Source organism: Vulpes lagopus, chromosome 12 (genome assembly GCF_018345385.1).
Source record: "Vulpes lagopus strain Blue_001 chromosome 12, ASM1834538v1, whole genome shotgun sequence".
Classification (NCBI taxonomy): domain Eukaryota; kingdom Metazoa; phylum Chordata; class Mammalia; order Carnivora; family Canidae; genus Vulpes; species Vulpes lagopus.
The window spans coordinates 80,682,999-80,695,764 of NC_054835.1; the positions used below are offsets into that span (position 1 = coordinate 80,682,999).

At 35.7% G+C, this 12,766-nt stretch overlaps 1 protein-coding gene across 1 annotated transcript in view; it reads right to left on the reverse strand.

Moving 5' to 3' along the window:
* Positions 1–6,950: 6,950 nt before the first annotated feature.
* Positions 6,951–12,766, reverse strand: part of LOC121474078 (transmembrane protease serine 11F) — a 49,691-nt gene continuing 43,875 nt past the window's right edge. Inside the window, exons 9-10 of the mRNA XM_041726885.1 lie at positions 11,566–11,708; positions 6,951–7,109 (exon numbers count right to left, since the gene is read on the reverse strand). Of these exons, the coding sequence (XP_041582819.1) occupies positions 6,951–7,109; positions 11,566–11,708 (302 nt within the window). The remainder of the gene's footprint in view (positions 7,110–11,565; positions 11,709–12,766) is intronic.

Below are 12,766 nucleotides of genomic sequence, written 5' to 3' on the forward strand. Positions count from 1 at the left end.
CTCATACGGGGAATGTAAGAAATAGTGAAAGAGAGTATAAGGGAAAAGAGGGGAAAAGAGTGGGAAATACAGAGAGGGTGAGAAAACATGGGAGACTCCTAACTCTGGAAAACAAACAAAGGATTGTGGAAGGGGAGGTGACTGGGGGTATGGGGTGACTGGGTGACAGGCACTCAGGGGGATACTTGATGGGGTGAGCACTGGGTGTTATAACACCAGTGCTCTATGCTATAGAGTTAGAGCATATGCTCTATGCACTCTATGCTATAGAGTCTTTGCTATATGTTAGCAAATCGAACTTCAATTTAAAAAAATGATGATTATATCAAACCACATAGTCATTGAAAAATGTATAATATAATCTCAGATGAAAAAACACAATTTTATATATCCTGTGTGTCAACTTTTTAAACTATATGTAAGAATTTATAAGGATTGGAAGATTTTTAAAAATAGAAATAGTTAAGCTGATACAATTATGTGCTCTCTCTCTCTCAAAAAGTATTAGTTATTATGTTCCTGTAGTATTTTTTAAGGGGATATATCAATCATCCATTTCTTTTACTTTAAAAAATACTTTTTTTTGGTAGTTCAACTATTATTACTATTTTAGTCCTCAAGGCCATGTTCCCCTGCAACCTGCTGATAAATCTGTTAAAAGACAAAACAACAACAACAAAAAAAGATTTTTAAAAGTCAGATCATTATAGCTACAATCCCTGACTCTGCAGTTAAAACACGTCAAACTGTTCTTACCTGTATCACTTTATAACCCTTGAGCAAGTTATTAACATAAGCTTAGGCTTCCCTCAACAAAGGGGAACAAGAATATGTAGCATAACCACAGAATCTTAGTGTAAACTTACATGGGCTTAGTAATTCAGAATAATCAGATTTTAAGACACCTGGTGAAGGGACTGGAAAGTTGGTTGGAGACTTGGGATATAAGATGACATTGGTTCCTGGTAAGATTAAATTGCCTTTCACTTGGAAAACTGTATGTTTAATAGTTGACTTCCTGCTGGTTCAGACAATGATATGCAATCACTTGTACACAGCCAATAAAATATTTCAGAAGCAAAAAAAAAAAAGGCCTTTAGTCCTTGAGTCCAACTATTATTATTATTATTATTATTATTATTCGCTTTTCTCTGAAAGTTTTATCAAGTAGCTGTTGCTTAAAACTTGTCTTTCCAAAAGCTTCTCTTTTACTTTCAGATTCTATTGATGTTTAAATTCTCCTTTTCTTCATGGCATCTCAGCCTGTTCATTCAACTTCCTAATGCTCTTTCCCTAAGAATTATCCCTTGTAGGACAAACACTAATGGATTGAACACTTATCCCCAAAATTCAGTAGTCTCCACGTATCTAAACAGGAAAATATTTGTTTGAGGTTTAGCAAAAGGTGCTTGTTTTGAATACTGTGAAAGATTTCAAAGGTGAAGTAAGCATCACTGAGAGTTATTTGAAATAGGGTCAGGAAGACACTCAGGAGGCAGGCCTATGCTTGCCTCCTCTTTCAATTTTGGTAACACCATGGACTTTTTACTTTTGTCAGCTGCAACTTGTCAGTTGCTCCTGGCCCACCCTCTGGAACACATCTTTCTACTTTGAACCAAAATAGAGATATGTAACACCTCTTAGCTAAATAGTCAATAAATGTGTTACATAATTTAGCTCTGTCAGCAGCAAGCATAATTCCTTCAAAACAAGTTTTGTAACCTTGTGGTTTTTGCCTTTGTAACTGCATTCCCCTGCTTACAATCCAGAGCACATTTTCAGTTTCTGTCCACTCTGTCTCCTGGATTGCATTCCCTAAGACCCCTCAAAAACTATTTTGGTTGCTTTATAACCTCTTCTTTTTGGTCGATTATACAGATGATGAAAAGTGGTTATTAGGGATGCCTGGGTAGCTCAAGTGATTGAGCATCTTTGGCTCAGGTCTTTGGCTCAGGTCATGATCCTGGGGTGCTGGGATCGAGTTCCGCATCAGGCTCCCAAAAGGGAGCCTGCTTCTCCCTCTGCCTCTGTCTTGACTCTCTCTGTGTGTCTCTCATGAATAAATAAATAAACTCTTTTTTTTTAAAAAAGAAAGTGTTTATTAAAACCATTAAGAAGGCAGTCCCATGCATTTATGAAACTTCTCTCTGGAAATATTTGAAAAGTGGGCATCTGAACATCTTTAACAGAGAACACCTAAGTTTGGGAGTAGAAAGAGAAGAAAATCTAACAGGATGATCTCCTTTTCTATGAAACCACATTTTTAAATAAAAGGTGGGACATAGATTCTGACAATAGAACAAAGTGTATAAAAATAGAACTTCACAGGAAAGCTATGACAACTGCTTCTCATTCTCTTTATTGCATAGCTTTGTTACTTACAGAATTTTTAATAATCCAGGATATAGACTAAAATGTTACAAAGCAGAGTTTTAAAAATATACTTTGTTAAATGCTTACTTTGGACTACTTTTGATATTTTCCATGGTCAACTATATAATAACTTTTAAAAGTAATTTTAAATATTTGAGCACAGAGTCCAATGGGGAGCTTGATCTCATGACCCTGAGATCATGACCTGAGCTGAAATCAAGAGTCAGACGCTTAACTGACTGAGCCTCCCAGGTGTCCCAGGATTATAAAGCTATTAAGTGAAAAACCATTTCATTTGCCTATTTTTCTTTTTGCAATAAATTAATATTAAAAATAATGTATATGAGTTGTATTATATGCTATTTCTTTTCAAGAAAATGCTAAATATAATTTCAACAAAACAATAGTACTTGCAAACTATGCCAAGCGATAGTATGGATAAATGGAAATGGTAACACAATATGAAAACATAATGACAATCTTAGTGCAAGTTTGTCATCAGTTGTGTGATCAGTACCTAGTAATATATTTTGCACTTTTCAAACAAGCTTTAAACATGTTCTGACTTTTGGATGTTATTATTCAACAGGGAAGTTTCATAAATATCATGAGGTAGATAGGTCAATGTCTCATTGCAGAGATTGAAGGCAGTAGAAAATAAAGTTTTATTTGTTTTTAATTGTATGATATGATTGCATTACTCTCATTCCTATTAGCTACAATTAAAACTTAAAGACAAAGAAAATATTGAAACCTGTAAAAGAATATTTGTTGTAGGTATGTACAAAAACAGCTTAATCAAAATTTTTAATATACTACATTTTCGTGGGCTTTCTGTAGCTTTATCTGTTTATAAAACAGATTTTCTGAGGCAGTAAAAAGAGGAAAGAGAAAAATAGACATTTGTTGTTTAGTAGAGTTCACAATCTTTTGCTACTCCTCACTTAAAAATAGTATAGAATTTTAATTTCTACCGTATTAAAGGTTTAAATTACTGTCAATTAACCAGCTCTGGAGCTTTGCCTCATAAAAATTACCCTCATTTCTTTAGGTATAGTTAGGTATACTTTTAAGTGGTGTTGTTTATCCTAGTTGTAAAACTGTTTTCATCCAATGATGCTTTGCTGAAAACCATGTGAATTTAACTTACCTCACTGTTGTTTTGTTTTGTTTTGCTTTGTTTTTGCATGGAGAAACACTGGATTGCAACAATCTAATTCCAGTGACTTCTAGAACTGCAATATTCCTGGCTGGTGACACCTGCATAACTCAGATGAGAGTAGTGGGAAGAACACTGGACTGGCCAAGGGTTATTTTTCGTTTTCATTATTACATGAAGGAATGCCTTAAACACAGCGCCCCCAAAAACAAACATATTAACAACGTGACAGATTTATTCAGTTGAAAAGGGTAGATTCCCATTAATATATTTTTGTTCTTATTGTTGTTGAACTACGATTTTTACTGAGAGATGATTAAATATTGCAAAAATTTTGGTCCAATCTTGTTCTAGCACTAAAACTAACCCTTTAGTTTTCATGGCACCCCAAATTCCATCAGGATTCTACAGGGATTTTGTGCTATATTGTTTACTGTCAGTTTAATAGATTTGACCTGTCTTTCAAACAATGCATCAAACAAATTGTAGTTTTTTTGTTTTTTTAAAGACATGAATATTACTATAACATTTACAACACGAGGCAAAACCAGGTTTGCTTTTTTAAAAACCACAATATTTTTGCAAAATTCATAAGGCAATACTATTGATAAATAAAAATGTCAATACTGTAAAAAAAACCACACTTTTTTTTACAATCCATGTATTTGCAGCATCGTCTGTACTGATAACAGTTTACAATAATACATTTTGCATTTTTTTGCAGGCTTTAAACATTCTTCAACTTTTCAACTTACTCAACAGGAAAGCCTCACAACAATGCCATGAGGTAGATCATTTAATGTCTCATTTGATAGATGGAAAACATGAGGTAAAAGGTATTGCATGATTCCTATAACAACACTCAATAGGTCAGATAGCAAGCTAAAAATAGGGCATGTATATCCTGTTTTAAAAATCTATTTTTCCATTTCTCAGAATTACTTATGGCCTTTTGTACTTATTCCTCTCATTTGCATTAAAATATCTTGAATTGAGCATTGATTATCTAAGTCAGTGTACAGTTTCACAGATACATGCAAAAAAGCTATCAATCTTATGAAATGTAAATATAGCTACACAAAAGTATATATTAATTGTTATAGAACTTACACAGTAGAAATTTATTTATTTTATATACAGATTTGTTTTCCTGTTTTTAACAAAGATTTTGTTTAGCTTTAATATAAAAAGGTCAGTCTTGAATCAAGTATTTCTTAAATTTACTAAATATTCTCTAGAAAGCTTTGGGTGTTTCTCTACATATAGAAGAAACTATAAACATTTAAGTTTTTACTCTGCTGTTCTACTGATGTTTAGTTATTAGTTGTTATCAATTCAGAAATTTGGTGACATTTTCTTTTTAAAAGGAAAGTGTATAAGGATGATCTTTTGTGTTTATTGTATTTTAATATCAAGATGTAAATAATAACTAGGAAAACTTTAAAGTTAGATTTATCTTGCTTACATATATTACAGATAAACACATATACATAAAAATTAACAAAACTTTGTCACTGAAGAAACAGAAAGGCTAGATTTTTCTCTGATAAATCAGAACAAATCTAGTACTTGCGGTCTCACATCTGAGCCCTAAGGATGAATACTGCTGCATCTCTAGTCATAACCCTGGTGACAGACGACCATGCACCATGCAACTGTGTCTATGAGAGACATAGTCACAAATATACTGAGATATCAAAAATGATTTTAAAAATCGAGTATTTTACTTAGGGGTTTTTTACAGTGTAATTTAAGCATTCTGACATCAAATACATGATTTTAAAGGATAGCTTTTTAAAAGCATATTGTTTCATTGAGTCCAAGGCACATTAATAATAATTAATAGTAGGTAGTCCCTATTGAGATACTGTGTGCAGACACTATTCTAAGCGCTTTGCTTCTATTAATGCATTTAATCCTCATAACAACCATATGAGGTAGATAGTATTTTTATTTCTATTGTAGAGATGAAAGTGCTGATGCACAGAGATGTTAGGAAACTGGTGCAAGGACACACAGTTCATATGTGGCAGAGCCAACATTTAAGCTTGGGCAGGTGGTTCCAAAGCCTGTGTCTCTCTCTCTCTCTCTCTTTTTTTTTTAAGACTTTATTTATTTATTCATAGAGACAGAGACAGAGAGAGAGAGGGACAGAGACACAGGCAGAGGGAGAAGCAGGCTCCATGCAGGGAGCCCGACCCGGGACTCAATCCTGGGTCTCCAGGATCACGCCCTGGGCTGCAGGCTAAACCGCTGCGCCACCGGGGCTGCCCCAAAGCCTGTGTCTCTACCACTAGACTCTGGGCTGTATTTAAGTCCCAAAGTCATTCACTCATTTGACAAATTAACTTAATTTATCTTAAAGCTCATGGAGGCATTCCTTTCCTCCATTTACAAGAAACATCCACACAGTGTTCAATATACACGAGGTACTGTTCTAAGTGCTTATACAAATCAATTCTCCGAACCTGATAGATATCTGACCTGTCAGAGAGCTGAAGACTTACAAAAGCACCAGTTACAATATGCTGATGTAAATAATTCTAAGTAAATAATTGGACAGCTCATTCCACCAAAAATCTAAGGAGTATTCTCCCTATTAATCTTTTGAAAACAACTTTGTGTGCCTATGTTCCATTAGTTCTTTTTATATTCTTTGTTCACATGGAAAAATGCTCCCAAGATTCTTCCTTTTTCTTCTTCCTGGCCCAACTTCAACAGATATATGAACAGCAAGATGCTGTTAAAGAATGAATCAAAAATGCTTCTTAGCAATACAACATGCATCCTGAAGCTAGTGCTTATGTATATAACAGTATTTTTTTTTGTATATAACAGTATTAACAATACATTCAGATACACTCAAACATGTTTTAAATGGCAACTCTTCTTGTTAATGAAAATCCTTTGTATTATTATTTACAAACCCAGGTTGGAGTTCAAGTTATATTGTAAGTCCATACTTCTCCATTCTAGCCATTGAATGTCCAGCCATTAGTTTAGAATGTTGAAGCTCTGAATTCTCGGGGAATGATGTTTTGCTACAAGGGTTACAAATGCTCCAGGTTATTATATATTAAGTTTTTGGCAGCCCTGGGAGCTCCTCATATTCTGTGAAAAAAATGATGTTTCTTGTCTTCCATCAGAGGAAAAGATTTGTAAATACTCATTAATAAGCATCAGTTTCCCTTGTGAAGAGTGAAGAGTTGGTTCAATTGCCATTTGCTGTGTCTTCCTCCCTCAGGGTCGAAAGAGCTCTCTATGCAAAGACCACCTTGTGATATTAACTTTGTCTGAGTCAGAGGATTTCTTGACATCCAGAAAAAAACCTGATCCAAACCACATGACTATAAATAATACACAACATGCAGGGACTTCAGCTTCGTGTGCCACGGATATAATTCATGGACAATTCACACTAGATGCCAGTCTTTGAAGCAATCCATTCTCGATACTGAGTCACTCTCGTGTAGACCCCGGGTTTTTTGGGCAGAGCACATGACTGTCCCCAACTTACTATACCAACTAAGTACCAGATGTCATGATTATCATAAACCAGTGGTCCACCAGAATCACCCTTGAGAAAAAACAAAAATACATTTAAAATTATTAAATCCAATTTAATTCAGGAAGAAAGTCACTGCAATATCTCCCTTCCATAGGGGGGGAAAAAAAGGAAATTGGTACATGGAACAGGCAGCCACTAGAAATAAATTATATGATGTGTTTCTCTGAATTGAGTTAAAATTTTGTCCAAGACATTAAAGTGCATTGTTTTCTAGAAAGGCTAAACCTCATTCATAAGGAATGGTTACACTATTTCTGGTTCAATATCTTTGGATTTTTTTCTAGTTTGATTAGATAACTTATGCATGATTTAGTAAGTTAGTATTTGTAAGCATAGGTGGAAAGTTTTGAGGATCTCTGAGTAAAGTTAGACTCAATTTTAATAAGATCCTCTACATACACATTTGCTACTAAAAATTGAAATAGCACATCAAAAAAATTACAATTTCTGAAAACCAGAAAAATCTACCTTATGCACACCCTCCCCTCATTATACTCTAACCAAACCACCCCGTTTTCTGTGTATTCCCTCTGCACAAGTTACTTGGCTTCCGATTTTTTGATGTTAGGTTTTATCTTAATGACTTTAGGCTTCTCAAACACTTAGGCACACTCAAAACTTAGTAGTGCTTCCTTAGGTCAAATTGAAAAGTGGACATAAACTGACACCATTCATATGCAAACTACAGGAACTGAAGTCATTCAAATGAAAACTACAGGATTCCTCACAAACTACTAATATCAAACTAGAATAGATACAAGACAGTTTATATCATAGATTATTAAAATATTACAATTTGTCTTAACATAGAACAGCTTTCCCGAGCTTGGTCTTCTTGTCTTTCATACACCTAATTCTAATTTATGTTTGCTTGTTGGATTTTATATAAGCCCTCTTAAATCTGTTTTGGAACAAGGACAATTAAGTAAATAAACAGATATACATGTAGTGGTTTAAAGTATGGTCTTCGTAATTGAACTGCTAAGTTTCAAAGACTAGCTCTGTTAATTACTGGCTGTGTGACTTACGGTAAGATAATTAACCTCTCTGTGCTTCTTCCACCTCACTCATTTATCCTTTTATCAACTACTTTTATCAAGTATTTATTGAGTTCCAACTGTGTCCCAGGCATCCTGATGGGCATTCAGGATTCATGATGACCAAAAGTAAATGTTTCCTATACTCATAAACTTGAAGTTTAGGTTATAAAAACAATATTAAACCAGCCCACATATTTCATCTCCTGATGAGATGTAATTGAGCTAATATCTAAAGGATTTAACCATGAAAAGGAAGGTGGGAATATAAGATGTTCTAAACAGAGGGAACAGCATTGCAAATGCTCTTTGGCATGTAGGAGCCTGGCATACACAAAAGTCTGGGGGGAAAAAAAGGAGGACTGAAGAGAAGACAGCAAGGGGGCAAGTGCTGTGTGATGACAATGGAGAGGTCAGGAGAACAAGTCCTTGAGGAACTATGTGGGTCCTTATTAGAAGTTATATTTTCTATCTTAAGACTGAAGGTAAGCCACTAAAGTTTTTTAAGAAGGAGTTTAACAGGATATCAGATTAGTATCTTGTTAGAAATCATTGTGGCTTTCATATGACTAATGCAGTAAAGGAGTATAAAGGTAAATATAAGGAAACTAGCTGGATGACTAATTTCTCTGGATGGCGGGGGGTGGAGGTGGTGAGGATAAAGTGGGAGAAGGGAAGCAAGAGATGACAGAGATATTTAAGGAGGTGAAATCCATGGGATTAGGTAATCAATTGGGTAAGGGGTAGAGAAAGAATGCTAGAGTGCCTTCTAGTCTCTGGCTAAACAGAATGGAAGGCGATGCCTTTCACAGAGACAAAAAAAAGAGAGGATCAGGTTGAGGGGGCAGAGAGCAGAAGAGTGTGTGACAGGTGTGACACTTTGAATTTGAGATATCTTTGAAATACCCAAGGGGAGTTGTCAAGTAGGAACTGAATATGTAAATCTGGAGATCAGAGGGGAGGTTGGGACTAGAAGTATAAATTCATGAATCATCTGTCAAAGGATGGCATTTGAAGCTAAGGAAGAAAGTCAGGTCTTCTAGGGAGAAAGTATACAGTAAAAAGAGGGGCAGAATAGACCAAAATTTAATAGCAAGGATTAAGAGAATGAGCCTGCAAGGGAAGGAAAGAGAGAAGAAGCAGACAGACATGTAAGATGAAAATCATTACAAGCCAAGGAAGACAAGAAAGAGGGAGTGGTAAGCATTATTAGATGGTGCTAGGAGATGAAAAAAAAAGAGTAAAACAAAAAGATATTTGTTGAAGGTCATTGGTAGATCAGTGGAAACCTCAAGAAGAGCTATTTTGATGAAGTGATTCAGCAGAAACTATACTGCAATGGTTTGAAGGGAGCTGAGAAAATTGAGACAGTGAGTATGAACATTTTCCCAAATATTTCACAGTCAAGAGATAAGATGTGGTGCTAGCTGAAGGCATTATGGGTCAAGAAAACGTTGGGTTTTTGTTTTTGTTTTTTGTTTTTTGCCTTAATTTAAGAGAGTTGAATAGGATGCCTAGGTGGCTTGGTAGTTGAGCATCTGCCTTTGGCTTGGATAATGATCCTGGAGTCCCACATCGGGCTCCCCGCAGGAAGCCTGCTTCCCCCTCTACCTATGTCTCTGCCCCTCCCTGTGTGTGTGTGTGTGTCTCTCTCTATGAATAAATAATTTTTTAAAAAATAAATAAATAAAAAACTAAAAAAGAGAGATGAATAGAAAAGGATCTAGCTGCAAGAGAAATCTTGACTATGAAAAGAGAGGAAACAATGCTAATGTAAACTTCCCCAAAAGGCCAAGAAAATGAGCAGAGAAGGGATCAGCCTCAGAGAAGAGGTCACTTTCCTGTTATGACCTAAGCTGAAGGTGGAGCAAAGGGGTTCAGATGAAGACAGGTCTGCCGCTTGGTGCTGAGAAGATGAGAAAATCCTCTACTTATGACTTCCATTTTTCCTTGAAAACTGGAAAACAAATCATCAGTTGAGAATAAAAAGGTAGAAAAAAACCCAAAAGTTAAGGAAAGTGGAAAGTGTAGGGAAAATTCAGAGGAAGGTGGATTTGGAAAAAAAAAAAACACAAAAATAAGATTGTCACTTTTGTTATCTAGAACATATAGTGGTACCAATGTGTTCTGTTATAATTTTTCCAGGAGCATTTGACTTCATAGGTACAGGCAGAGAGAGAGAGAGAGAGAGAGAGATTAAGTAATTGAGTTCTTCCAGCTTTGGGATTTTGTCAGACAGAAACACTGAAAAGAGAGATCAAGAAGAGAACTTAGGATATTAGCAAGTGTTCAGAGAATGATTAATAGTGAAATCTAAGTTGGTCAAGTTGACAGTGGAAGAAAGAATGAATGGAATGTGATAAAGCAGAGAAGCAATGGTCTATATATCTTTATGAAGTCGAAGAAAAGTGGCATTTTATTCAGCCAACAAATATTTGTGCCAGGCACTGTGTTAGGTGTTGGTAATATAGTAGTAAATCAAATAGACCCCCCAAAACCTGTGCCTTCATGAAGTTTATATTCTGGTTTAGTGGGAGAGACAGAAAATAAACCATCTAAATAAAACAGATTATATACTGGATGGTGATAAAAGCTAAAGGACAAAATAAAACAAAGAAAGGACACGATATACATATGTGTGGCTGTGTATGTTGGGGGATGAGGACTGGTAGGTTGAGGTGCAACAGAAAGAGCGTGGCCTAAGGAGCAGGAATAGCTTAAAATGCAGGCCAGAAGGATTGAAGATAGTTGTTAAATAGGAAGATTTGGGGAATTAGTATTTTTGGATATGGAACAATTTTGGGTGACAAGGCTCAAGATGTGACTCTAGAAATGATGACTGAGAAGTGAAGATCAGTGGGGGTTAGGAAACCTAGGAACTAAAAATCCAAGATTTCAATCGTGGGATCAGCATTAGTACTACAGGCTGGGGATGGAGAGGAAAGCTGTTTCAAGTATCAAGATCATTGTAGAGAGAGAGGGATGAAGAGACAGACTTGTAGGCCAGGGAATGAAAACAAGATGCACGAGAGATGATGCCAAAGCTGAATAAATGGTCTTCAGAGGAGAGATTTCTCTGTCTTTTGTTTCCAATTTTGTTTCAGAAAAAAATAGAACAGAGCAGTAATTGTTTGAACCAGAAATAGGAAGCAATTAGACTTTAATCTCTTAATTTGCAAAATAGGCATAATAATAGTACCTCTTCGATTTCACCATATTAAATAAAACAATATATAAAAAGTGCTAAGCACTTGGCTTGGTACCCCGTAAACATTCAAGAATTTTTTAATATTATGATTATTAAATAAACTGAATTCTTGGTGAAAGAGATGACTTTTTTTTCCTCTCCCAGAGGAAATACATGCCAAGTTTAGAAATAGCTAATGGAAATTTTCCTTTCAAAATGTTGACGTTGGCTTTGGACTTACCTTACATGCATCTACTTTTCCTTCCATGAATCCAGCACACAGCATTCCTGAAGTTATCAGGCCATCGTACACATCCTTTCTATTACACACATCGGTGCTTATGGTTTCAACCCTGGCTTGCCGAAGTTTATTTTGTGTGGGTCCTATTACACAAACAAACATACACATACAAACAGAAAATGTGTTCTTTGAATATAACTGTATCTAAAACATGTAAAACACATATATTGCATATTCCTAGGAACAAAAACAAAAGATTATTAACATTAATTATAATGAATTATTGCCTGATTTATGTTGTTTCATAAATGTCTAAATGCAAGGAGCTATAAACATGCATATTCCAATATTATATCATATTTGTGAATCTTCAAGTTATTAGAACCCCTACAAAACTCTATGTAATAGTGTTCGTGGATACACTTCTTTTTTTTTTCATGAGAAGAGGGTTCGCCATACTGATCTTGACCAACTGCTACCCTTTTCTGTATAAGGAAATTAAGTCTCAGGGAAGTACATTTATTTTCTGAAAGATATTCAAGCAGAAACCAGTGCATGAGCTGCACAGTGCTATTTGCCCTATTCTATGTCATAGTACGTTATTTAGGGGTGTCTTGAAGCATGGGGACAGAACCAATGCCCAAGATATGTTAGCAATCTCATGCCAGTATGGAGAAAGGTTGGAGGTTACATGAAGGAAAGGAAGTAGCTTAGGACTCCAGATTGAAGCTGTTGGTGAGTAGTCCTAAATTAGTGTTGAAGGCAGAGAACACGAAAGGAGACTTGTAACAACATCTCACGAAGTCCAGTTGGAGATGGGGCTTTTGGGAAATTTTACATATAATAGAGCTCTGTCAAGAAAAAAAAAAAGCCAGGGGTTCCTGGATGGCTCAGTTGGTTAAGCATCTGCCTTCAGCTCAGGTCATGATCCCAGGGTCCTGGGATCCATCCCCCCCCCCCACCATTGAGCTCCCCGTTCAGTAGGGAGTCTGCTTCTCCCTCTGCCCCTCCTCCTGCTTGTGCTCACTTACAAATAAATAAGTAAAATCCATTAGCATTTGTCTCTTACTTTCTTCAGGATGATCTTTGATAGAACCTTAAACATTTCTTATTTCCCACTTTAAAACAGTTGATCTCTCTCTTCAGTGTGGAATGAGCTAATACCTAGAAATCTTAAGTTCTGGTCTCTGATTTATAGAAC